The 27498-nt window shown below is 39.1% G+C and overlaps 1 protein-coding gene across 1 annotated transcript; it reads right to left on the bottom strand.

Moving 5' to 3' along the window:
- Nucleotides 1-12292: 12292 nt before the first annotated feature.
- On the bottom strand, nucleotides 12293-25623 carry LOC142100941 (myosin heavy chain, skeletal muscle, adult-like). The gene is made up of 39 exons (XM_075184865.1): nucleotides 25418-25623; nucleotides 25188-25331; nucleotides 24405-24561; nucleotides 24278-24305; nucleotides 24048-24165; nucleotides 21842-21934; nucleotides 21686-21749; nucleotides 21499-21597; nucleotides 21088-21191; nucleotides 20829-20967; nucleotides 20618-20736; nucleotides 20379-20528; nucleotides 20125-20295; nucleotides 19730-20036; nucleotides 19560-19633; nucleotides 19303-19390; nucleotides 19088-19205; nucleotides 18653-18776; nucleotides 18428-18564; nucleotides 18091-18346; nucleotides 17413-17655; nucleotides 17150-17326; nucleotides 16907-17052; nucleotides 16725-16815; nucleotides 16251-16640; nucleotides 16047-16173; nucleotides 15698-15816; nucleotides 15408-15604; nucleotides 15133-15316; nucleotides 14879-15044; nucleotides 14552-14676; nucleotides 14127-14435; nucleotides 13642-13845; nucleotides 13431-13556; nucleotides 13180-13350; nucleotides 12994-13098; nucleotides 12767-12862; nucleotides 12492-12626; nucleotides 12293-12406 (listed from the first exon to the last, which is right to left on the bottom strand). The coding sequence occupies exons 1-39, from the start codon at nucleotides 25616-25618 to the stop codon at nucleotides 12389-12391; spliced, it is 5820 nt and encodes a 1939-aa protein (XP_075040966.1). The 5' UTR covers nucleotides 25619-25623; the 3' UTR covers nucleotides 12293-12388.
- Between the last annotated feature and the right edge of the window lie 1875 nt (nucleotides 25624-27498).

Genomic DNA, 27498 nt, shown 5'->3' with positions numbered 1-27498 from the left:
TCACTCGCGACAGTCTCCTGTCAGATGGGCAGCGGTCCACCTCCTCAGCACCACCAGAGATTTGCCAGGCGCACGCAGCTCCCGCCGTCAGTGGCCACAGATTCAGGTGCCTCCAGTGTATATCTATTTCTTGAATCTTTTACGTTTTGCCCTTCGTATTTCATGTGAATGTGGTAGTGGGTTTTGTAGTTCTTATTTTTGTTTCTCTGCAATGGCTGCAGTGGTAGAAGCACTTGGTTTTTTAATTGAGCCAGGTGCTGGGGGTTGTTGTCTGTATGGCTAAAACATGTGATTAGAAAATTTCTTCGATTTCTTGACTTCATGTATATCACGCTGGGTCTTTGATGTCTTTCAACTTTTCTTCTTGTTGAAGAATATGACAGTGCTTTTTCAGGATTTTTACCAGTTGTTGATGAAGAAGTCCTCTTCCTTTTTTGTCATTGTTTCTGATTTAATGTAGGTAAGAAGTCTTTCTCTGTGAAGTCATAGAACTCTTTGCAAATCTCTTGTGACAAGTTCAGGGTTGTACTTTGTATGAACAAGTCCTGGGCTTGTTCTTGGTATTTCTGTTTTCCTTCTCAGTATTTTCAATGTTGCTCCTAGGATGTTATTAAGCCAGTTCTTGTGGTGTTGCTAGTAGCTGGGATAATGTTTTTACTGGCATGATGTACATCTTAGTGTGGAAGACACCCTGTTACATGTAAATGGTGAGGTCTAAGAAGTCCATCTACATTTTTCATGTGCTTGAGCTTGAAGTTGAAGTTGTTGTTGATATATCCTAGAAATTCATTGAGTTCCTTTTCATCTGCTTTCTATACGCATCGGATGTCATCTATGTATCTTTTCCAGAGAACTATTTTGTTGATGTATAGATTGTTGTTCCAGATCTGGTTCTCCTCCCATACTGACATGAAGAGGTTGGCATAACTGGGTGCAAAGTTTGTACCCATTGCTGTTCCTTCTACTTGTCTGTAGTGGCCTCCGTCAAACCAAAAATAGTTATGGTTAAGAATTAGTTTCATGCTTACTTTAAGTTCTGCTCCTTGTAGGACCGGTAAAAATATGAGTAGGTGTCTGTTTCGGAGGGTCCTTTATTATAATCTATGCATGTGTAGACTAATGAGATATTGCAAATGAAAAGGGTGTAGTTGAGTTCAATGCCACTAAAGATATCTAGTATCTGGTTGGTGTCAATGTATTCAGATATGTTGTTTGTTAGTGAGTTGATGCCCAGGACTATGGGTTTCCCTACAGTTTTCTCTGTTTTTGTTGATATTGGGTAAGTATTAGGTTATAGGTCGTTACAGATCCTTGTTAGACAGGTATGCATGTATCTTTTTTCTGAAGTATGTCCCATTCTGAAGTTCAAAACCACCACTAATTCTATCTTGTACTTAGTATTATAAGTTGTGGTGTCATTTAGGTGGTTTCTTTCTTCCTCAATGTAATCTTAATTTTTGACAATAACTATTCATTCTCCTTTGTCAACCACACATTCTTGTTCTCCTAGAGCTGTATACACAAAATTTCTATACAGGCAAAAGAGCTATAAATGCAAAAAAGGCTTTCATGCAAAATAGATACAGATTCAAGTGAGCTATAAACACCTGATATCAGAACATGCATCTAATCCTATGACCACTTCTACAACACATGAGGATGCAAAACAACATCCCACATCCCATAACTCATCTCCAATATGCTTTTTCAATAGGACAAACTAATCCAGGAGATGTCCACTAGACAAACACACAAATACCAAACAGGAGAAACACCTCCAAAGCACCACTGGACTGAAGAAACACACAGAAAGTCAGTCTGGGACCACTACATCCTATCTAGACAAATCAAAAGGAATTAATGGAGAAAACGTCTTCACTCTAGAAGAATAACAAGTAAAAAAAAATACCAACAGACAATACTTGGTTGTGCCACAACACCCAATACAGTTTGCTTGGGGTTATGATCCATATTTATCTGGCCGATTCAATTCTGCCGCGAATAACGCGGCGTTAACAGTATTACCATCAATACGGTAATTTTAACCTGGATTTCATCTCCAGCGTTGAAATGACCGCATTAAGGGTAATTATGCGCAGTTTTACCGTAATAACGGTAATACTGCTAACGCCGCGTTATTCGTGGCAGAATTGAATCGGCCCCTTTGTGTTCTACTGCAAGAGATACGAAATTAAATACATTTTTCTGTTTCTGTATTTTCTCCTTTATATGTTAAGAAACTGTTTTGCATAACAATACTGTATGTCATTTTGTTATCATATTTTTATAAACCTTAAGCATTGTGGCTATTCTGCCCTGTCTTTGTATTCTTAACAAACTCACAAGCTAGTTAAGCTTGGTCATTTATAACTGAATCACAGGACATTATTTGGTTAATTATAGCTCTGAATGATTTCAATTTTGATTGCAGTTTCAGGTAAGTTAGGGAGTAACTAGAGGTTTCCTGTTAGAGTTCGGCTCTTGAAACAAATCTTGGTGGTGACAGAATTTGGGAATTTGTAGTGAGCCTCTGATAATAAAAAGGGGATTAGTGGACCCTCTGTAATAGAATGTGGTGACCTATCTCCTTCCTCTCCCCAATTGTTTCCCTCTGGGACAACCCAGCTTTCCTGTAGGTCTTTCAGTACACATGTCTTCTGTGTGGTTTAAGGCAAGTGTACTACTCCTGAAAAACCTTCCAAGGACAGGCATTTTTCCTCAGTTCGCTGATTTGGGATATTTGCCCAACTTCTCAAAGGGTCAGTTCAATCAGTACTTGTAGGTTAGACACTTTTATCAATTTTGTTAATATTCTAAACAGTAGAGAATGAACAGATTCAATGTATAAGTTCATGCAAAGGTTAATAATTTGTATCAATTAGTTTTCTCTGTGATGGATCTTTTAGCAACATTTGTTATTGTATCCATATAAAGTTCTGTGTAGCCAGCTAAACAGATGTTAAAATATATGTCACTCTTCATCAATTTTTTGGCAATGAATTTGGAGAACAGTATTTACATTTCAAACTCAGACTTTTGTTTATCATAATTCTATAAAATTCAGATGAATGAATGTGACAGTTCTATTCCGCTTTACTCTACATACATGTAATTCAAAGGAAAGAGAATGATAAATAGTGAAGCATTGTTTATCTTTTAGTTTTTATAAAAGGATAAAATCACATTGACAGTGTTTCAGAGAAAAGCAGGCATATCAACACCCTGTGTGCTTCTTATGCTGTCGGCCTTGAAATACCACCAGCATTCATAAAGGACAGGTCCCCCATGATGCATTCTTGCTGTTGTTGATGTGCATTGCTATGGGAGCTTGGTGATGTCAGTTCCAGTATACACTGGGTAGTTTACCCTGCTATATGTTCAACCCTACACATTTCATCAGGTAGACTTCATCAGGGGATCATGTTAATGTTCAGAATACAATATCTGTCCGCTACGGGACTTTGTCAAGGATACATCAACAGCATAGTTTTCTCATATAAATCAGTTATTCATGTACACCATTATTTTCACATTGCTACATCTATCTAACACATTTTTCTTACTATTGGTTTAATAAACAATGTGCATATACATGTACAGTGTAGTGAAAGTTTTAATAAATATAACAAAATTAATTCTAACAAACAAAATTAGTCTAAATGAGATCATAATGGATCAACATATGACAAATCAGGGGTCTCTCACTTTGGATTTAAGGGGAGCAATTAGGCATCATACATAAGGTTGGCTAGTATATTATTGTCAACAATTTACACAGATTATTAGTTCTTTTAGAAAGAGGAGGGAGAGGTTTTTTTAAGTATGAGGGAGACCAGGGTGTGTTTGAATGAGGAGGAGAAATTACCAGCGGAGAGGGAAAGGTTGAGGAAGTAGGTGATGTGGGAGCAGGCAACAGGAGAGAGGGAAAAGAGGAGTGAGAGGGGATGGGTTTGGGGAGACAGGAGAAGTGACTAGGTCCACAGATATGGTTGGGAAAGAGGATAAGGTGTGTAGTCCAGAGGGGGAGGGTCACACACCGCTCCTATAACTAGATATTGTTGTGTGACTTGCCCTTTAAGGAACGTTGTTGGTGCTTATCTCCTGCTTCAGAGTCTCTACCTTTGCATGGCTGTTTTCCATCACCTTAATTGGAACCTCCCTCTGAAGCTAATTGGTTGCCACATACTATTTCAACCTCCTGTGATCAGGGATTCATTGCCTGATCTTCATGTTACTCACCTTGCCATGGTTCTGGCGGTATACCTGATTCTCTGAGTGTTCCCTGGAGTACCGGTTACCGTGATTGCCTGACATCGCTGATCACCATTTGGCTCCGTGATATTTCATCTCGTTGGTTATCTACAAGCTGTAACTATTCTTTGAACTTTCATCAGCACATTGAACTATTCTGTGAGCTGCCTGTTACAACTGTGCTCATACTGATTGCTCAGCTACTCCCTTATCAACTATCTGCATTTCTTATTTGAACTACAATCAAACTCTTGTCATCTGTGGTTCTAAGACCAGCCGGCCGTTTCTACTACTGCTGTTATTATTGCTGGACTATTTATAAGAAGTGTCTCCGAGTTTGGAGTGAGCTCTGTCAATTAAGTTCTGTGCTTTGCAGCTGTATCGTTATCAACCGATGAACTTTTAATGCTATTTGGATTTCCACGATTACTCATCATCTGATTATTATTGTCACGCTGTACTTCCAAGCAACCTTCCGCTGCATGCTCCTGTGTTACCGTTATATCTGGACTGCATATAACATCTATTGTTCCGCTGTTATGAACTATGATTTGCCTATAACCATTCGCTACTGAATCACATTCTATCTGGATCAGCAACTCTACATACATCTCATATTGACTTTCAGCTGTGTCAGTGATTCTTCCTATTTGCTGTTTGTATATTAAGGCTCATGAGTTCGGATTCCATCTCAGCGTTTTGAACTGTATTTGCTTGTCCTCATGCCGTTGCTACTGGTTACCAACTGAAGTACTATTGTGTGATATTATTATTTATGAACTGCCATGTGTTCAGCATAGCTGAATTGTACCAACTTATCAACTGCTGTTGCACTACTAAAGTAATATACTACATTTGCAATGTTACTTCATCGTGTCTGTCCTTATTTGCTGTGTATCCATTATCTGGACTACACCCCAGTGTGGTCTGTCTCCGCTACCCTCTGCTTAATCCATCTAAAGAAGAGGTTGGGGATCCACAAAATTCCTAAGCTGTGACAGGGAGAAAGGTGGTGGGAGTGGGAAGTGAAGAGAAAGGAGCCTGAATGGAGAGATAGTCTAGTCAAGTACAGTGAGAGATGAAAGGAGTAGCAGAGGAGGGAGTCAAGGTGGCAATAGAGCAACAGGGTTAGAGGAATTAAGAGATTTGAAGTAGGACTGTTTCGAGAGGAAGAACTGAACTTTAGTAGGAGAGAATGAATTTGAAGTGGAGAAGTAAGTGAGAGATCGTGATGTCCCGCAGAGGTTGTTGGCGGTGCGAGAAATTTTTTATACATAGGGGGATGTTTAGAATGCCAAAGTTGTGGTGGGGTCTGTTATAGGCTAAATGTTGGCAGCTTATGTGGTGGAGTCCAAGGCAAGAGTGCTGCTATAAAGGGAGACAGCCTGGTCAGGGCAGGAGAGGTGATGATGAGAACGGAAGCTAGTTCAGAGAAGAGGAAAAGATGGCAGGGTTCAGGCTATCAAGGATGCAGTTAGTGACAGTGGCCTTAGGAGAGGGTGGTTGGGAGATGCCCAAGGAGAGGAGATGATGGTCAGAGATAGGGAAGGAGAAGTTGTTAAAGTCAGAGACACCACAGATTTGAGAAAAGACCAAATCAAGGGAATGGCCACTGTTGTGAGTGGGGATGAGGTACATTAAGAGAGGACAAGAGGGTGAGAAATTCAGAGGCTGTGGAGTTGTTGGCATTATTAATCAGGATGGTGAAACTGTTGGAGTAAAACAAAGACATTATCAAGGAATTGGGAGAATAGCTTAGAAGAGGCAGATGGAATGAACCTCAAAAGAGGAAAAGGAAAAAAGGGTTCAATGGGAATGACCCAGTAGGTGTAGCAGGTGGAAAGCAGGACCCCTATCCTGCCACCTTGCTGGCCACCAGTTCTAAAGGTGTGGGCAAAGGACAGACCCCCAAAGGAGAGAGCAGCAGGAGAGGTGGTGTCAGTGAGGGATAGTCAGTTTTTTGCAGACTTATTGCATTCCAGAGGGTGCTGGAGAGAGAGGATTTTGTGCTGCACAATAATAAGAAAAGTTGGCGCTATAGGATATTACATATAGGATAATCAAATGGATCCTAAAATATATACAAAAAGTCACTATATCTTGATTGCTGTTCCTGAATAGAATATAGGAAGTCTTCTTCATTAACACCCTCCGTTGTAGAGAGGAGGGAGGTACAGAAAGAAATAAACTTAATTTTCTTTTAACTTAATCGAGGGATTTGAAGCCAGAAAAATAAAAAGATTGTTGAATCGAAACGCGTCGGCAGACGTAAGTGAGTTACGTGAGACGCTGTACTGGGGAATTAGGAATTGGAAACCTCAGCTCCTTTTGGACAGCGTGCAGCGTGGAATTGTTACCCGGGACGTCTGCGGCTGCTGTTATGTTATCTACCACGCTTGTTTGAAAAACTGAAGGGTAAGGGTCCACCTTTTCCCTCTGTAGCAGTGTCTGGTGTTTATTGTTTATGAAGTTATCCATGAGCGATATTTTTTATTAATAAATGTTGTGAGGATTTTACACTATGGAATCTTCTTTTTTCTTTCACCATTACTATGATGGAGTGAAGATCTGATTTATGGGATAAAGATCAGGAATGAAGAGGAAATACGAGTACACATGTTTGATTTGATATGCCTTTTTTCCATTGCCTTCTAGTAAGTGCATACCCATGAGGGGTTAAATAACAATCGTTTTCATCACGTTGTGTTGTTATAAAGTTAAGAACATGAGCTAATTAAGGGTCCCCTTTTTTATGCATAATTGGACGGTATATACAGGCTATACTATGTTAGTTTTATTTTTTTATATGTATATCCATTGGAAGAATATCTACAACGGAGGGTGTTAAAGAAGAAGACTTCCTATGTTCTATTCAGGAACAGCAATCAAGATATAGTGACTTTTTGTATATATTTTAGGATCCATTTGATTATATTATATGTAATATCCTATACCGCCAACTTTTCTTATTATTGTGGTTATTGCATAGATGTTTGAGTACATTGAAGGTATTGTACATTATAAGTGAAGAGGCTGCTTTGGGATTGATCGCGCAGATAGACATCTTTTGTTGTTTTATGCCTGGTATATTAGTTTGGCATAGTCAAAACAACATCACTTGGTCTTTCTAAAACTGATTAAACTTAACCTTCTACCTAACCCGCATCTCCTCCAAATGTTCTACCCTCTCTCCTCCCGGTCCCTCTCCCCACACTTCAATTTCCTCCAATTGTGTCTGTTTTGTTCACCCACCCTTAGGATGTAAGCTCGAATGAGCAGGGCCTTCTTCCCTCTTGTCTCCACACCTGTTCTTCTACTCCGCCTCTACTGCATTGACCTAACTGGAGTTTCTGAAGCATTGGTATTTTTGTTTATTGTTCTGTACTGTTATACCCTGTATAGTCTACTGTTTGCTTTGTGTACGGCGCTGCGGAAATCTTGTGGCGCCTAACAAATAAATGATAATAATAATAATAATAATAATAATAATAATACGCTAAGAAGTATCCAGTTCTTCTAATACTGAGATTTGATTCCAAATCTGAAACTTTGAGTCTTAAGTTATTCCCTGATTTATATTAAAATGTAATCGCAACATAATTTACTCAGAGCTACAGTTAACAAAACAATTATCTGTCATAAATGTAGCAAAATAGCAACCAAGCTTAATGACTCGTGAATCCTTTAAGAACACAAAGACTGAACATTATTAGATGGAATTTAATATGACAAAAATAGTGACAATGCTAATCATATTAAAAACGATGACAAAATAACATAGAGAAATACAATTGCAAACAAGCATCTTAAAATAAAGAGGAATAAAACGATACTTAAAACTGACAGATTTTAACATTTTCTTTGCCTGTCCATTTTTTTACATATGTGGTAGCATTCACGTCAGTAAGTTCTGCCATTGTGATTTTATGTGTTTAATATATAGACTATAGATTTTTATATATTTAATATATACAATATCGGTCCCTAATTTATTATTGTTTATATATAGTGCTGGTCTTTCATGTGGTGTCTTTGAGTATTCATTTTTATAGAAGGTTTGGGCAGCCCCCTTTGAACATCTGCTTAGTAACTAGTGACCCTAGATAAAATTGGAGTCTGTAGATATCAGTTTCCATTTTTCCTCTATTTTTTCTTTTGCTCTGCACAGTCCTCTCATATCGTGGAACAAGTGTCCAAGCACTGTGTCCAGCAATGAACATTATTGTTGTGATTATGGCATTATGAGGAGTTAAGAAAATGAAATATAAATGTGGTCATGATTACTTCTAATTATATGAGTTGTATGGTATTCTGTAACAGCTCTGTGTGCAATTAAAACAGGGGGTTTCTCTTGTTTCCTGTATCCTCTAGTAATCTGCCTAGTGTCTGTATCCCGACACATAGCTTGGTTTTTTTATATCTCAGATAAACCTGGGACCCAGCTACAGGATTTACGGATAAGATCAGCTGATAAGGTTTAATGGCATGTGCCTACAGAGAACCCTGGGGTCATTCCAGGGCCCTATAATATTTGTGGTAGATTAATCAAAACTTTTTTTTTTACAATTCAAATTTGTTGTACATATTAGTGATCAGGGCAACAAGCTACATCAAAGGTGTCAACTATAAGTACCAGCCGGATATTCTAGAGAGCTAACATAAAGAATTTATATGTCTAAATAATTTATATTAATGATGTCACATATGTATTTGTGTGGAAAACCCTGCTCTGTTTATTGGATGTATTATCATACTGTGCTGTTCCAGATAAATGATATCTCATTTTTAAGAATGCCCGAGGAGAAGGCTCAATGAAGGGCGTGGGGAGCGAAGGCTAGCCGTCTGGTCCAATCCCACAGGAGAGTTACTGGATTACAAATTGCTGAAAAAGTTAATGCTGGCTATCTCATTCCGATCAAGCATCTGTGGAATGTGTTGGAAAAATAAGTTCGAGCCATGAAGGCTGCACCTCGCAACTTAAAGGGTTTAACTGATCTGCTGCTAACATCTTGGTGCCAGATACCACAGGACACCTTCAGAGGTCTTGTGGAATCTTGCACTAACACCTGATGAAGTTATACATACTATAATGAAACGCGTTAGTTAAGCCGCTGGTAGCATATTTTATTTTCTATCTTGTCAGTATGCTGTGAACGATATATGATCCTCTGACTTTTGAATTAGTAAACACATTTGTAGCCTGGGTGATCGTATAGCAGCTTGTGGATTGAGGACTGCAGCGTGTCAGCTGTCAAATTATCCTCATCATTTCACAGAGCATTTGAAAGGAGAGTCTGTATTACCGGTATGGGCTAGTGACAGCAGCCCTGTGAGACATGAATTTGCAGTTCAGGAGTTGCTGTTTTTTGGGCTGGTAGAGCTATTGAGTGACCCGTTTTACAACAAAGGGTCCCCCAAGTGTATTCAGCACTGCGGGTGATTGTGGAAACTTCCTTGCCATCGTGGTTACCTGAGAATGGGAGATGCTGCCGTGTGTGTAGCAGCGGCCTTACACTTGTGCTTCATCTTGAGTGGACTATACACCATGCTGCTGTCTTTTACAGAGCACCACAAAACCAGCGTGATCTGTACATTGCAGGACAGGGGTTCTGAAGCACAATTTTGTTTCGATGCTCCCATATGGGTTTACTTTAATTCCAAGTTTCATCAGCATATATATATTCTTTTATGCAGTTTATTTACATCAGTGTTATTATATCAGAGACATAATTGCACAAATTAAACTGTCACAGCTCAGCATCTATGCAAATTATGCTTCAATGTGTGTACTTAAGAACTTTTACTATACTCACAATTGTTGCTAGAATACGATTATGGGCTAAACATTGGGAGTAATAGTTTTATTTATATTTATGCACTTTTTCAATAGTGTACCTTGTAGGGTTAAACTATATTCAATATATTAATATTGTTCTTTTATTTGTGTTTGTAGCAATAAACATATTTTCTAGATTAGAAGGTAGACTTAATGTACTTTTTTTCTATTATAACTCAATTGCATTTGGTTTTTATTATTTTGGGATTGGCACTGGTTTTTCATTCTTGTGGAGTCCATGCCTTGGCGGGTCAAAGCTGTTTTGGCGAGATGAGGGGGACCTACACAATATTAGGCAGGTGGTTTTAATGTTGTGGCTGATCGGTGTAAATAAATGCATTATAGTGCTATCAATATAACACCTGTGCAACAGTTTCTGTCTGTCTGCTACTGCCCATCCGCCACTAATACTAAATAGTAGAGATGAGCATTCAGGTTTTGAGAAATCCGACAGATTCGAATGTTGGGGCACTTAGTCAAACTCAGTCATGATATAACAGGGAGAAGGTAGATGAGCAGCGTCCCTAACTCTACTTATTGTGGCATCACAAAGGCTACATATGCCTTAAAGTTGGCTGGGTTGAGATAAAATTAGTTCTACATGAAAGGTGGATTTTTTTTGTCTTTTGCCCAGGCATGACAATGCTCTTATCATGGGCATGGTGACTGCCTTACTTTAACACAATCCTCCTCCTCCTCATTGTCTTGTTCAAGTACAACAAATTCCAACATTGTCAGGTCCACAATTATCCCCCTCATCATTAGCAAGTTCCAAAGTAACAGCCTCAATTTCTATGTCTAAATCATCATCATTACTACTCATCCTCACCTTTCCAAATGGTTGTGAAATTTTGGAAGGAGGCTGCCATATAATTACAGAATCTGAAATGTCAGACTCAAATGCAGCATTCATGGACACTCTGAGACTCCACTCTACTTTTCCCTTAACACTTACAACAAGAGCTGATATTTTCTTTCAGATTGACAAACGTTGTTTGGATTTGCAGCGCCCTTTCTTCCACTTTCTTCCACATGACCTTTTATACTACTAGAGGTTGAAAAAGTATTACTACTGACAATACTAATACTGGGCTGCTTCTGATCTATAGACTGATCCATGATTGACAGCAGGAGTAAAGTTACTTGACGTTAGAGCTAATTGTAGCTGTCACCACACCACGTGAATGCCCAATAAGATAGGGAAAGGAGGGACTGTTATATTGCAATGCAGACACTGCTCTACACAAGCTGTCTAACGTTGGGAATAACAAATATGTCCATTGTCTTTCTCAAACAATTACATTTCTGGGTAACACCCACCTTGGTCTATGCACTTTTCTAAAATAACCATATATTACATTACATTATTATATTGTACTCCAGTGTGTGTTTGTGGCTGGCACTATCATTAGTCTAATCACTTGTCAAAGGTGACCAACTTAACTGAGAGTAAATCAAAATACCTGTGTGTAAAAAAAAAATATAAGCTACTTCTTCAATATTTTCCATTTTTTAAATACTCTTATTTAGAATACTGGCCCTACTTACTAGAGACTAAAACACATGTTGGGATGCAAAACACTCAACTGATGAACAGTTGTAATCCATTTCATGTAGGAATACACACAAAGTTGTTGCTTCATATATAATACATAAATTGATAATATATAAATAAGCAATGATAATTTTTTGGGTTGGATTGCAGACCTAATATTAGCAGTTTGTTACCTGGTTATAGCTAACAAATTGCTGAGTTTGGTGGACTCATTGATAAATATTCCGGGTGTCTAATCATTCCTTCTGTACCTGTGCAAACCGTGTCCCCAGAGCATGTCCAACCAATGGAGCATGACTTATCTACACCCTTGTGGTGGTGCATCTTAAACTCAATTATGATCCCCAGAGTCGGATATGGCTTTAAACAGCGATATTACATAAGCAAATGGAGTTATTGTTTGGGGTTTATTACTATTTATGATGCAGATTATACCCAATTATCTGAATTAATGACTGTAGAATGTATGAATCAATCAGAAAAGGCAAGGTACACCCAGATATGATGACCATATTGTGAAACCAACAATCTCTGTCCATTTCAGACAAACTTAAAGACCAGGATTCAGATGTCCTCTTTATACCATACCGTATTAAGTAAATTCAGCATGACAAATCTTTTGCTAATTTCAAACATGAAATTTATTTGCATGACGAATAAAACACAGGGGAGGGATGAATGTAGACAGGTTGTAGACAGATAAATTTACATTTCTGAGAGACCGTCAATGTTCCGTTAATCCATCTTTACTCTTCGCTATCTTTCTGTAGATACATAATGAATTTGTTATTTGTATATGTCTGATGAAACATTAAAGTAATTTAAGGCAAAACATGTTGAACGTCTTACCTTTCCACCAACATCACGGCTCTTGGTCCTCAGTTTGTTCACTTGGGACTCTGCAATATCGGCCCTCTCCTCAGCCTCTTCAAGCTCATGTTGTACCTTCCTGAAGCGGCCCAAGTGGGCATTGGCCTGTTCCTCCTATTAATTGCAGTAGAGAAGAATCAAAGAACAATTCTAACTCACAAAGTTGTTAAGGCGCCTTTACAATTTAAAAACACATGAATATATAACTAGAAATGTAAAATTTCTTGCTGTGAAAAAAACGAGATTTTACTCACAGACTCCTCAGCCTGTCTCTTGTAGGCCTTTACTTTCAGCTGCAATTTGTCAACCAGATCCTGCAGTCTCAGACCGTTCTTCCTGTCTTCCTCAGTCTGCAAAAGGAAAATATTCAGATTTCAACATTCTGTGTAATAAAACCCTTAATCACAACGGTCTTGGACTGTTGTGTAAGTGTCAGGAATGACAAAGCTCAATCTATTTAAAAAAGAAAATTGTTCTTTACCTGGTAGGTCAGTTCTTTTACTCTCCTCTCATATTTACGAACACCTTTAATTGCCTCAACACCACGTTTCTGTTCATTCTCCAGCTCATTTTCCAGTTCTCGCACCTGTGAAATATTAAAAGATTAACTTTTGCTACTTGTACAATCACTAAAATTTTCCCCCAAGACTATACATAGTGTACTTACTCTTGATTCCAGTTTCTGGAGCTGCTTCTTGCCACCCTTCAGCGCCAGTTGTTCAGCTTCATCCAGACGATGCTGCAGGTCCTTCACTGACTGTTCAAGGTTCTTCTTCATTCTTTCTAAGTGGGAGCTGGTGTCCTGCTCCTTCTTCAGCTCCTCTGCCATGAGTGCAGCCTTAAGCAAAGAAGCAATACGTTGAGGCATTCAATAAACAATGATTGGTGCTTAATGAAAGCATGACAGAGAACACATACATCTGTGATGGCCTTCTTGGCTTTCTCTTCAGCATTTCTAGATTCCTGGACAGCTTCCTCAACTTCATTCTGGATCTGAGCAATATCACTTTCCAGTTTCTTCTTGCTGTTGATGAGGCTGGTGTTCTGAGGGAGGAAATGTCTGTTTTATTGTATGATCTGAATACATTAAATTAAGGCTCCTCCAGTGATGATCAGTAACTGATCTTACCTGGGAGTGGAACAGCTGACCACGTTCAGTGGCATCCAGAAGTTCCTGCTCTGCGATCTTGCGAGATCTCTCTGTCTGTTCCAGGGCAGCTCTGTTCTCCTCAATTTCAGCCTGTTGCAGGTTATTTCTACGTTCAATCACGGCAACCTGTTCCTTCAGATCCTCCTGTGCCCTCAGGGCATCATCCAATTGCAGTTGGGCATCCTGTTGGACAAAGTGTATAAGATTTAATTTACTATTTTGCTTATTTGTTACTATTTTACTAGTACTGAGATTATGTAGATGCATGAGCTAACAGTGTGTTGTTTTTATTGCCAAGTAAAATAGACTAATATATAAGGAAGGGTGGGTCCACAGAAAGTAGCCACAAAACAGGGTGTAGATGTTTACAATATCTAAACTAAATGTGTTGAATAGATTGATCAGTGACTGGTATATTGTGAACACTAAGCTACATGTCAGATGATGCTTTCTCTTGCAAATACCTTCAGTTGTGCCTGCACGTTCCTGAGTTGTTTCTGTGCCTCTGCAGCCTGGCGGTTGGCATGGCTGAGCTGGATCTCAAGTTCATTCAAGTCTCCTTCCATCTTCTTCTTCAGTCTCAGAGCATCATTTCTGCTTCTGATTTCAGAGTCCAATGTGCTCTGAATGGTGTCAATGGATCTCTGGCTGTTTCTCTTTAGCTGATCAATCTCCTCGTCCTTCTCGGCAATCTTCCTGTCCACCTCAGATTTGATCTGGTTCAGCTCAAGCTGGACACGCAGGATCTTGGCTTCTTCATGTTCCAGGGATCCCTTTGGAAAAATAAAGAAAGAAAAACTTTACTAAATAATAATAACAAAAATTAAAAACTATAATATTACTATGAGTATATCCAAAGACTCTGCAGAAGACGGGTCTAGTTCCATACCTCAGCTTCCTCCAGGGCAGCCTGTAGGTCACTCTTTTCCTGCTCAGTCTGCTTCTTGGCCTTCTCTAGTTCATTAATAGATTTTCCACTGTCACCAATCTGTTCAGTCAAATCAGAAATCTCCTCTGGAATAGAGATAATAAAATAAATATATAGATCACAAAAGTTAACATTTATTATTTCTCCACTACAAAATAATGTAATTCACAGAAAAATCTGTCAATCAGCAAATATCTGAGCCATTTTGTCTTTAAATACTAAAAATAGATTAGAGTTGTAGAAAATCAACAGTTTATAAAGTGGAAGGCTTTCAAAAAATAAACATACGTTGCAAATTCTTGTTTTCGCGTTTCAGGGTTTCAACATGTTCCAGGGCCTCTTCATAAGCATTCTTCAGCTTAAAGGTCTCAGTGCTCAAGCTACGGGCCTCTTTCTGAGCAGCCTCCAGTTCAGCCTGACCCTCCTCGTATTTCTGCTTCCATTCTACTAGGACCTATTAAGGTTATTAATAACAACTATACAAACTGCACAGTGAGCATGTAAGTCATAATATTACCACAGTGGTGGATTTACATATCTACCTTATCAAAGTTCCTCTGCTTCTTATCAAGAGCAGCAGCTGCACTGTTTGCTCTCTCCACATCGACCATAAGGTCCTCCACCTCAGCCTGCAGCCTCTGCTTGGTCTTTTCCAAAGAGGCAGATTTGGAGTTCACAGCCTCCACTTGTTCCTCAGCATCCTGCAAGCGCTGAGCCAGCTTCTTCCTGCAAGTGCATTTAAAAATAATGTAAACATTTTTTTAAAGAAATTATTCAGAATTTGTACATTAGTCAAGTTTGCTTGGTTAGAACGTACTTGGCCTCTTCCAGCTCCTCTGTGCGCTGAATGGCATCAGTTTCATATTTGGTCCTCCATTGGGCAACTTCACCATTAGCTTTAGACAAAGATCGCTGGAACTCAGCCTTGGCTTCCTGTTCCTCTTCATATTGCTCCCGAAGCAAGTCATTGTCATGGCGGGAAGATTGCAGGGCATGGGCAAGGGCGTTCTTAGCCTGGAATTTACAGATAAGTTTTGTTGTTGAAATATGGATTGTCTCCTTCTAGACGTAGAATCGAAACTTACTTAAACATTGCTGAATTATTACCTTTGATTCCTCTTCGAGCTGTCTCTTGAGTTCCTCAACCTGCTGGGTGAATCCCTGCTTTCCTCTGGAGAGCTGGGAAATCAGAGATTCTTTCTCTTCAAGCTGACGAGACTGCTCACCTGGATTTTAACAAATATCAATCACATTCAGTTTTAAACACAATGGGTTTATTTAAAAAAATACAACTATGAAGCAAAGTAGACTTTAAAGTTAATTGACATTGATTATTTAAAAATGGCACCCATTAGAATGTATTCTGCACTAGTCAGGATTAGTTGTAACACTAAAATGCTGAACGCTAAACAAAAAATGCTAAATGCTAACAATTGTATTTTAAAAAAATAAGTACCATTCTCAGTCTGGAAACGAGCCTTTTGGGTAGAGAGGTCATTAATCAAACGTTGATGCTGATCATCCTTGGCCTTCACTTCACTGAGCTGGTCCTCAAGAACTCGGTTCACTTTCTCAAGATTGGCCTTCAGGAGCAGATATTCATGTTATTATATTCATACTTGTAGGTGAATAATAAAAAAAGATATGGAGATTGTAGTACCTTAGATTTAGAGATGTTCTCCAGGTTACTGGCAAGGTCATCAACCTCCATCTTCAGCTCGCTCTTCTCTTTTTCCAGTTTCTGTTTGACACGCTGCAGATTATCAATCTGTTCCCCAAGCTCAGCAACACTGTCAGCTTGCTTCTTGCGCAGAGCAGCAGCTACAGCTTCACTCTGAAGGGTGGATTCTTCCAGGTCACGTCTCAGTTTCTGGAACTCAGCTTCACGCTTCTTATTCAACTCAATCTGGGCAGATGATGCACCTCCAGCCTCTTCAAGTCTTTCACTAATTTCCTCCAGCTCTCTGGAGAGATCGGCCCTCTGTTTTTCAACTTTGGCACGAGCTGCCCGTTCAGCTTCAATTTCCTCCTCAAGTTCTTCAATACGAGCCTGGAAAACAACAGTTAATTATTACATTAAATGAAATCTGTGACGAACAGGAATACAATACGATTCTATCAGCCACTTCTGTACCTGCAGTTCCTTGATCTTCTTCTGCAGTTGTGATCCCAGTGACTGCTCATCCTCTATCTTTCCTTGGAGCTGACTAATTTCAAACTCTTTTCTGTGGATGTCATAAAATGCAGGTTACAATATGTTCCTATCCAGGTTTATTAAAACTTCAGTCTATAGAAAATAAATTAAGAAATACCTACTTTTTCAGTTTTTCATCTGTTTGCTGTTTCTCATTTTCAAGATCCATGACTGATTCCTGGGACAGTTTGAGGTCACCTTCAAGCTTTCTCTTGGCTCTCTCAAGGTCAAGACGAAGTTTCTTCTCTTGTTCCAAGGAACCTTCCAGCTACATAGATAAAAAATATATTTAATTTCTTTATTTTTTAAGGATATTCTTCCAATATATATAATGAATAAAATTAATTCATTTTGCCATTACTTACATCATCTACTTGCTGTTCCAGCTTAGTCTTGGCTTTGGTCAAAGAATTGACTTTGTCTTCTTCAGCTTGTAGGTCATCAAGTGTTTGTTGGTGAGCTTCCTGGAGAGCCTTCTTCTCCTTTGAGACTTTGGATACATTTTCGTCGAGAGTTGCCAATTCCTCAGTTAGGTTTTTAACCTTCAAATAAAGGAGAAAGTTGAACATAAGGCATTCTATTTTGCAGTATGAGTGTGAGTGTGAGATGTCTTCTCACTTGACTATACCTTGTTTTCTGTTGCATGTTTTTCCTTTTCTACTTTAGCAAGAGTGAGTTCTAAGTCATCAATATCTCTCTTCAGCTCAGAGCATTCATCCTCCAATTTTCTCTTCTTGGCTGTCAGCTCAGCATTGCTTTCTTCCTCATCTTCTAGCCTCTCAGTGATCTCCTTGATCTTTGATTCCAGTTGGATCTTGTTCTTGATAAGACCTTCACATCTCTCCTCAGCATCTGCCAGAGTTTCAGATTCCTACAGAATATAAGATGCACGTCAGCCAAATACATATTTTCTGTTGATTTGATTTTAAGATATTTTTAAATTAAACTTTTATGTACGGCAGCACGGTGGCTAAGTGGTTAGCACTTCTGCCTTACATCACTGGAGTCATGAGGTCAATTCCTGACCATGGCCTTATCTGTGTGGAGTTTGTTTGTTCTCCCTGTGTTTGCGTGGGTTTCCTCCAGGTGCTCCTGTTATCTCCCACACTCCAAAAACCTACTGGTAGGTTAATAGGCTTCAAACAAATTGACCCTAGTCTGTGTGTCTGTGTGTGTGTTAGGGAATTTAGACTGTAAGCCCCAATGAGGCAGGGACTGATGTGAGTGAGTTCTCTGTACAGCGCTGCGGAATTAGTGGCGCTATATAAATAAATGGTGGTGATGATGATGATGTAAAGCTTCCTACCGACTGGGATTGTAGAACCAAATCATTCTTTTCTTGAACCAAGGCATTTAATTTCTCTTCTAGTTCCTTCCTCTTGGCTTCTGCCTTGACCAGAGCTTCTTTGGTCTTCTCAAACTCCTCTTTTATGTTTGCCATCTCCTTCTCATTTTCAGCACTCTGTAGAAGTGGCTTAATCTTGAAGTACAGCTTCATCCATGGCCAGTGTTTGACATTCATGAAGGATCTGACATTGTACTGGATGACATATAATGCCTCCCTGTTTGAGAAATGAATATAATGTAATATTTCGTTTCATACAAGTTAAAAAATTACTTTTGAAACACAACGTCAATGTTACCTTCTCTCATTCATCTTCTTAAACTCAAGTCTCATTAAGTAAGCTCGGCAAAGAGCCTGAGTACGGGTGATCAGTTGTGCCAACTTTTCATCTCTCATCTCTTCCAGGGTACCCAGGAGACCAGCTTTAAAGAACACCTTCAGTAAGAAAAAAAATATTATTTACAGTTCAAAGAAGACAAAGGGCTGGATTTACCAAGATGGATGATAGCTATGGATTGCGTACCTTGGTGTGTCCAAATTTGTATTGAGTGTGATCAACATCAATTGAGCCCAAGAGTTTCTCAGAAGCCTTCTTGCTGTCTATAAACTGCCCATCTGGAATTGCGCTGGCATTCAGCACCTTGTAACTGGCAAAACAAAATGGGAGAAAAGTCTTTAACTTGGTTTTGAAATGAATAAGCAAATTATTAAATGATTGCAAATGATGGCTACTTAACATTTTAAAAAATTAGTGCATTATAAACATTGTAATACTTTAGTGAATTATGTTTTAGCAACTTCCTATTTTATGCTGTTTTGTATAGTTATGCAAAGTTTTATATAACAAAATTATAACTTGAGGTGTGATGCACCATAAACTTTTCAGTATTTAAAATAATGAATTTAAAATTAGTTCAAGGCTTATAAGAAATGCTCGGAAATTATAAAGGAAATTTACCGTTGCTTAAAGTCAGCATAAATGATTCTGCTTGGGAATCCCTTTCTGCAGATTCTGATACCTTCCAATACACCGTTACATCTCAACTGGTGGATGATCAGGTAGTTATCCATGATACCTGTCAGTAAATAATTTATTATGTTAGAGAACAAGCGTTTCAAACAGTCTGAGTGTTCTTTACATTAAGAAAGAAAACTAAATAAACAATACAGTACCTGGGGTCTTAGTCTCATTGGGGATCAGACAACGTACAAAGTGAGGGTGGGTGCTTCTTAAGTTGGTCATCAGCTTGTTTAAGTTCTCCTGCAGCGGTCACAAAATAAAATAAAATGTATAGGCTGTACTCGAATATCACATAAAAGCTAATATGAACACATATAATTACACAAAAATACAAATTATACTGTATTCACTTAAAGACAATTCAGACATACAAACCATACACTGTATGGAGATTGAAAATTATACTGACCCTGAACAGACAGGACACAGTCTGGAAAGAGCCTCCCTTCTTCTTCTTTCCTGCTTTTGCACCACCGCTAGCCTCTGTTTGTTAAAAATAATGTAACAGTCATCACAGCAATCTTCATTATCTAGAATTGTAAAACAACTTTAACCAGAAATATTGTGGAAAAAACTCACCTTCAGGATTATTGACGGAGGAGTAGAGGAAGGACAGCAGTTTTACTGAAGATTTCTGGTAGAGCTGGATAACAGATTCATTCAGAGGGTCCTTATTCTTATCGAGCCAGCCAGAGATGTTGTAGTCCACAGTACCAGCATAATGCACCAGAGAGAAGTGAGCTTCAGCCTTTCCTTTGCCAGGCTTGGGCTTCTCAAAGTTCTTGCATTTACCCAGATGCTGTTCATACAGCTTGTTCTTGAAGGATGTGTCAGTGGCTTTGGGGAACATGCACTCCTCTTCAAGGATGGAGAAGATACCCATGGGCTGAAAACATATTGCAAAGTTGGTGAGTTCCAGAATACAATGTCAGTGTTTTATTAAGGTCTTGCTAAATTAATCTATGTGAACTTACCTTCTCAATGAGCTCAATGCAAGAAGCCAGATCCATACCAAAGTCAATGAACTCCCAGTCAATACCTTCCTTTTTGTATTCCTCCTGTTCCAGGACGAACATGTGGTGGTTGAAGAACTGCTGCAGCTTCTCATTGGTGAAGTTGATGCAGAGCTGTTCCAAGCTGTTGAACTGTAAGTGACAGAAAGGAGATGTGGAACTGCAGTGTAACTGGCATGATGAAATCATGCAGCTATAACAGGTCAATAACTTACGTCAAAGATTTCAAATCCAGCAATATCCAGCACACCAATGTAGAACTGTCTGGCCTGCTTTGTGGCCAGCTGTTGGTTGATACGGGTGACCATCCACAAGAAGAGTTTCTCAAAGACAGACTTGCAGAGGGCACCTACAGAGTTGTTGACCTGAAGACGTGAATACAACCATTTGTTAATAGACTGGCAGACATAAATGTATAAAACATTTCCTTGTTTTGTTTCTGATCTTATTATACCTGTGGCACAGTCTGTCCCTTGGTGACAAACTCATTGCCGACCTTCACTCTTGGGTAGCACAAAGCCTTCAGCAAATCAGCAGAGTTCAGACCCATCAAATAGGCGATCTTGTCAGCCACTAGAGAAAGAACAGTTTCAATTATTGTTACACAATTATGCATGAGGAATATTCACAAGTATTCTTGGTACTTATTGAAAATAAGTACAAACCCTCGGTGCCGTCTGGCTCAGCCTGCTCCTCCCTCTGTTTCTGCTTGAACTTCATGTTGCCATGGTGCATGACAGCGCCGGTCATTTTGTAGATGCCGACCTTCTCTTCTGGATTGAATCCCAGGATGTCAATGGCGGTCTGTTGGATAATAATACATTAATACTGACTCAATAACAGTGTCCAACCATGGAAACATATCCAGCAGCGATAACTGATTTAAAATAACAGCTCTGAATTTGAAAGTTCTCAACTACTTACATCGGTGGCTATGAACTCTTCCACATCATCAATACTCTTCACAACAATCTCACCCTGACTGATTGAGGGGTAGTCGTAGGGGTTGGTGGTGATCAGAAGCATCTCTAAATAAGGACATAATTCAGTTAGACAACGTGACACCTAACAATTTTTACACATATTACAGTGACTGGATCTGGATCATCCACTACTAGTGATCTAAGTGCTATTGAGTCACAAAGATGCAAAACTAAGGCAGGTTCAGTGGGTAACTGATCCATAGTAAATTCTCACATTAACAATATTTCATAGTGTTATAGTTTTTCATGTACTATAGTATAAATATTCACCATGTGCTATACTAAAATCTGTACAGTCTGCAGGTCTCAATGTTACCTCATATGTGGCGGGTTTAAACAAAAGTGATCTTACCAACAATTTCTGGCTTCTTGTTGGTCATGATCTGGTAGAAGATGTGGTAGCTTCTCTCAGCTGAAAGCTGGAATGTTACTCTGGACTTTTCCAACAGATCTGTAGATATAAAATGTAATGAGCACATAAACATATATAACAATCTACAATGCAAAACAGTTAATAATATGGACACATTTATCCTTACATGTTTCAATATCAGCTGAAGACAGTTTTCCAGTTGTTCCAAAGTGGATTCTAATGAATTTACCCTAAACATGACAGAAGTAATTCAGAGATCATGGTCACATTACCAAATGATGTAAATTAAAACAGAAAAGAAAACATTTTTAAGAATACTCACAAAACGAGAGGAGTTGTCATTTCTCACAGTCTTGGCATTACCGAAGGCTTCCAGCAGAGGGTTAGCCTGGATAATTTGATCCTCCAGATTGCCCTAAAGTCAGATATAAAATGGTTGATTTGCATCTTTACAATTTTTTGATTAATTTGGTAAATATGTTAAAAAAAGACATGGAATCAGTATAAACATTCGTTTTAAACATGTGTAAACGATAAAAGTTCTTTAACAAGTTTTTTTATAAAAGGTGATGCTCATATCTTTTTGGTTCTGAGAAATTCTTGGGCTCCGTGACTTGAGTGAAAGCTGTTTGAGTGTCTGTGTATAGGAAGACAGTTAAGGCAAGCTCAATAAGTTCTTGCAATGACAGAATACATTGAGTGAATTGAGTGGGCAGAAACTGAGTACATTGTGCATAACAAATACAGATACCTTGTGACTCTGGCATAAATCACCAGGAAACTCTAACCCAGTTCCAGCTAATGGTTTTCCATGTGGTAAGGGTGGTCCAATTTTATCTATTTTATCTATCTATTTATTGATTGTTTCAACTTCAGGAGAAGGAATACTTTTTGTATCATATATGTATACACAGCGAAGGAAGGGACTGTAATCAACACCTAACAAAATTTTTTCCTGCGCACAACTCTCATAAATCTCTATGATGGAACCCAACTCTTAACACTGGTAGTGAGTGCATCTCCCTAATTTCAAAACTGTGTTTTGTCCCTATATAATTCTTCATGAGCCCAATGAGGAAGTCAGTTGGGACAAAATGCGTTGGGACCTATGCTTTACTTTTTTCAGCATTCGTATTGCAAGATACAAAACGAAAGTTTCCATAGTATCAGGAAAGTGGTCCTTGTGTGTTAAGAGTTCCGTAGGGAAAACACAGGAACATAAAGTCTTTGGTTTGGCTGGAAACTGAGGGGCGTTCGGCTGAATTAATTAAATAACCTACCCGTCCAGCAGCAGTTATCAAATCAGTTTGAACCACTGAACTAAAGTATCATACATTATTAGATCAGCTATATCTATATATGCTCTAAATGTTTAGTTTATTAGGGTGTGCACTTATGGTTCTATATACATATTTTTATTTTATATAGGTTTAAACACCTACACCCTTTAGCTGCAACCCGTCCAGTGGCGCACGCAGGGGGGTTTCTGAGTATCCAGAAACCCCCCCTGCGCTATCTAAGTGGCCACTATAGCTGCACTGTCCTATACAGCAGCCGCGGCGCTGTCAAAGAAGCGTCCGCGGCGGTGCTGTAGTGTATACAGCACCGCCGCGGACGCTTCTAAGACAGCGCCGCGACTGCTGTATAGGACAGCGCTGATGAAACGGAGCTGCTGCGCATGCGCAGCAGCTCTCGCGGGGGGTGGTTTTTTTTGGGGGTTCGGGGGGAAACCCCCCCCCCCCCTGACAATCCTCCGTTCGCCCCTGCCGTCCTTATACACAATTATCCCCCCCCAACCAACCTTATTGTGTTTTCTGAGTTGGTATTTATGAGGTTGTAGCACTAATTATTGCTGTCTATAACCGTGTTAACACAAGATATCTAATATGGTTCAGGGGAATTCAAAGGAGGCCATTGGGATGTTTGTAGGTATACGGTGCTTACATTACAAGTTTGAATTCTCAGAAGATGATACATGATACATGTCCTCATGTGGTTCATTTACAAATCATAAATGTATGATGAGGATTTGGATGAGATGATATATTCGCATACATTTAATTACCAAGATGGACATGATATATTGTTTTTATTTATATAATAGGTAGCATAGAACAGTAGTATAATGTGAGGTTTAATGCAGTGATATAAGTAATTGGGAACAAGTAGGGTTAGATGTCATTGGTAAGAAGGACAAGGGAAATGTTCTATAGATTTCTATAGTGGTTAGAATATTAATACTGTACTTTACTAACAATTAGTAGGAAAACTACAAAGGGCGCATCTTGCGAAATAACTACGCGGTCTGGTGTAATGCATGCCTATTGGGCAATGCATTCAGTTTGCATAACATAAATATATACCTTTACTCCTGGATTGACGGGCATTTGTCTCATTGCCCTATCCTCAAACATGCCTTATCCAGACAAAAACTACACTTAATTTGTGTTCTTCAAAATGTGTTGGATACATGTAGATGTGATGTGCTGTATTATATTAATTAGTGTTAAACAGATCTACAGATTTACCTGAATGGCGCCTGCAGCAGCTTCCTTCTTCTTGCCGGCGTCTCCAATAGCTGCAATTGTTGCAAAGTACTGGATGACACGCTTGGTGTTTACAGTCTTTCCAGCACCAGATTCTCCACTGGAGGTAAAAGAGAGATAAAACAGATGATAAATAAAGAGGAGTAAAAGTGGATATGTAGATATAGATAAATAATAAAAAATATAACTAATATATAGGAAGTTTTACTTACGTAATCAGGACAGACTGATTTTCACGATCTGCCAAAAGAAGATGTGTATTAATTACATATTATTAAAATGTGGCTCCAGAACGAAGTGTCTAGCAATCATCGGTTCAGAGTAATAAGATTGCTGTACCTGTTAACATGAACTGATAGGCGTTATCAGAGATGGAGAAGATGTGTGGTGGGGCTTCCATACGCTTCTTGCCTCTGTAGCCGGCAACAACCTCTGGGTTGTACACTGGCAGCCACTTGTAGGGGTTGACAGTGACACAGAAAAGCCCAGAGTAGGTCTGCAATGTGGCAAAGTAGATTTGATTGCAGAGTTGTTACAGGACAATTGTAATATATACAATATTTAACTAAGTTTAAAATTGTGTGGCTGACCTATAACATCTAATGAGCTAAGGTTGCCCTATGTTTGCATTTAAAAAATAAGTAAAGGTTGAGTTGTTGCCATGCATTTAACTCATCTTCTTATTGCCTCAATTACTTATTATCTCCATGACAGAGGTCATGTGTTAGGTATGAGCACCCGTGCTCTTCATTGAGACTAAATCTCGGCCTTCCTCTTCATATCCCCCATGAGGCTCATTCCTGACCCATGGGCGGTAACCCCCTAATTCCATGCCTTTATCCGCTCCTAGCTTTGGCAATATATGAGACACCTTATCTATTATCTATTACCAATTACCAACCCCTTTAAGGTAACATGACAATGTTACTGTTTCCTCCTACTTATCCTGTAACATCTCCTCCCTCCTAATCCTTCTTCCCCCATCCAATCACCACCCCGCTCTCGATTTACTGAAAATAATGATGCCTTTTACAAAGTTATTATACTTATAACTTAAATTTGACTTTAAACTATTTGAGATTTCTTCTTAAATATCCTCTCAGCATAAGAGTGAAGACTTACGTAAATCATCCAGGCTGCGTAACGTTCTTTGAGGTTATACAGCACAGAGGCCTCATTCAGGTGAGTCATCATGGCCATGTCTTCAATTTTGTCATACTTGGGGGGATTTTGGGGGTAAACTTGAGCTTCTTTCATAGTTACACTCTGGAAAAAAAACAATCCTTGTTAAGTTATTCCCACTAACAATTTTCAAGTTGGAATCTAATTTGTAGCTATATTATTATCATTACCCTCCCATCGTCGGTCTTGACGGTGAGTTTTCCTTCTTCCCGAGCAGTGACTAAACCTTTCACGTAGAGTTCCTTCTGGTCATCCACGTAGCAGGTGTTCTTGGCATCAAAAGGTTTGTTCTGAGCCTCCAGTCTCTCCTTGTCGGATTTACGGAGATACTGGGCGGCCTCGCCGAAAACGGCCATTTCACCGTCACCCATGGTTGCTGGTTTCTGGAAGAGATTATTTTGTATGATTACATGTTTTTACAACATAAAACACACAGCACATATACAACACACACTGATTACTTCTAACCTGCTGGTGTGAATAGCCTCCTTTAAGAAGACTTTTTCTAAAGTGCGGTGTAATCTATAACTATATCTAAGATATTTGGTTTAATCAGTTCACTGGTACCTATGACAATTCATTACTGTAAAAATGAGACCAATGACATATTCATTTGTTCTCTGATTTTGATGGAATTCTTCCTATTGATCATTCAGCTAAACAGCACTTTTAAGTATGTTGAATATTATTCAGTGCTGCTATGTTTAAACATAATTCTATATATTCAGTGGAGATTTTTAAAACGTGACTCACAATATCACTTAACAGACAATTTACCCAAACACTCACATTGGGTATTGTAATAGGTAGGTATCAGCAATGCAAGCCAGATGCACAGTAATATTGCAGCAGGAGTATGTGAAGTGAAGTATTTGAAATAATGTAAATAGTAGACACTGGTGACATTGCTTCTAAACCAAATTATTACAGCCCATGAAAATGCAAACTAATATTAAACTACATATCAATGCTCACACTGTAGAGCAATCTGTACATAGCAACATTAGTTTGGTAGCGCATGGGTGGAGAATATGGGTGCAGTGGTGGAACTACCATTGGTGCAGTAATTGCAGTGCACCGGGGCCCATGGAGATAATGGGGCCTGCTGCATAGCAGATGCAGAGGGTTGGGGTCCCTGGTTCCCTCCTTCCCGCCTACCTGCACCAGGGCCCACAGCTCACTAGTTATGCCTTTGTATGGGTGTAAGTTGTGACCATGCAAAGTCATACATTTTTTTCTAGCACCTATATGTTTACTTCCGCTGGTCCACGTGGCAAAACCGCCTACACTCATTGACCACTAACTATGCAGGTTTTCCTTGCTTTAGCTAAGCTCCAATAGGAGTAATCTAAAACTCTTCTACAGTTCAAACCTTCACATCATACTTGCCCCTACCGAAGCGTTCTACGCATTTCAATCACACTCATTGGGGGGAATTCAATTGGCCGCTTTACTACCGAAAGTAACGCAGCCTGCGCACTATTACCGTCATTACGATAATAGTGCGCATTATTACCGTTAGTATGTTAATTTCAACGCTGGATTTCTGCTTTCTGAACAGAAATCATGGTTAAAATTACCGTATTAATAGTGCTCCGGCCTGGTTACTTTCGACAGTAACGCTGCCAATTAAATTTCCCCCACTATGTTCTAAAGTGTGTCTATGTTCCTTTTCCAAGTAAATAACGTAACATAAAACTAAATAAACATTAATCATAAGAAAAAGGGCACTGCAGCTTAAAGGCCATTTTTTCAACATACTGATTAAAGTTGTCTGCATATGCATCAAATATGATAGGATATGCTGGATGTTTTCATTAACTAATCGCCTAGTCTTACTATGGTCGTACAAGTTAACTGATTTGTATTTCTTTTGAATGGGTCCAGCAGCAGACACATTGGCAGGTCATCAATGTGAAACATTGTGCCCTGAACAATCTATTCATTCAATATGTCCGCAAAACGATTGAATCTGTCCAATTTGGCCATCCATCAGTGTGGCCAAATCTGGTCATATGAAGAGCACTAAAGGTGTATTAATAAATGTCCTTTTTATCTGTTTTGGTTTGTCTTACATATCCTCCTCTACTAATATGGATTCCATTTATAGAAAGTGTGGAAGTGACTATTGTCACATTTCATGCTCTCTCTCTCTCTCATTGGCACTTCTGCCTCACAGCACTGGGGTCATGAGTTCAATTCCCAACCATGGCCTTATCGGTGAGGAGTTTGTATGTTCTCCCTGTGTTTG

Source organism: Mixophyes fleayi, chromosome 9, assembly GCF_038048845.1.
Source record: "Mixophyes fleayi isolate aMixFle1 chromosome 9, aMixFle1.hap1, whole genome shotgun sequence".
Taxonomy (NCBI): domain Eukaryota; kingdom Metazoa; phylum Chordata; class Amphibia; order Anura; family Limnodynastidae; genus Mixophyes; species Mixophyes fleayi.
This window is presented reverse-complemented; position numbering and strand designations above follow the sequence as displayed.

Excerpts from the sequence above, each read along its gene's own strand:
- LOC142100941 (XM_075184865.1), bottom strand. The coding sequence starts at position 25,618 with ATGGGTGACGGTGAAATGGCCGTTTTCGGCGAGGCCGCCCAGTATCTC. Across the intron at positions 18,565-18,652 it reads ACAAATTTGGACACACCAAG|GTGTTCTTTAAAGCTGGTCT; the intron begins GTACGCAATCCA and ends TTCTTACTGAAG. Across the intron at positions 14,677-14,878 it reads CGAAAACAAGAATTTGCAAC|AGGAGATTTCTGATTTGACT; the intron begins GTATGTTTATTT and ends TCTCTATTCCAG.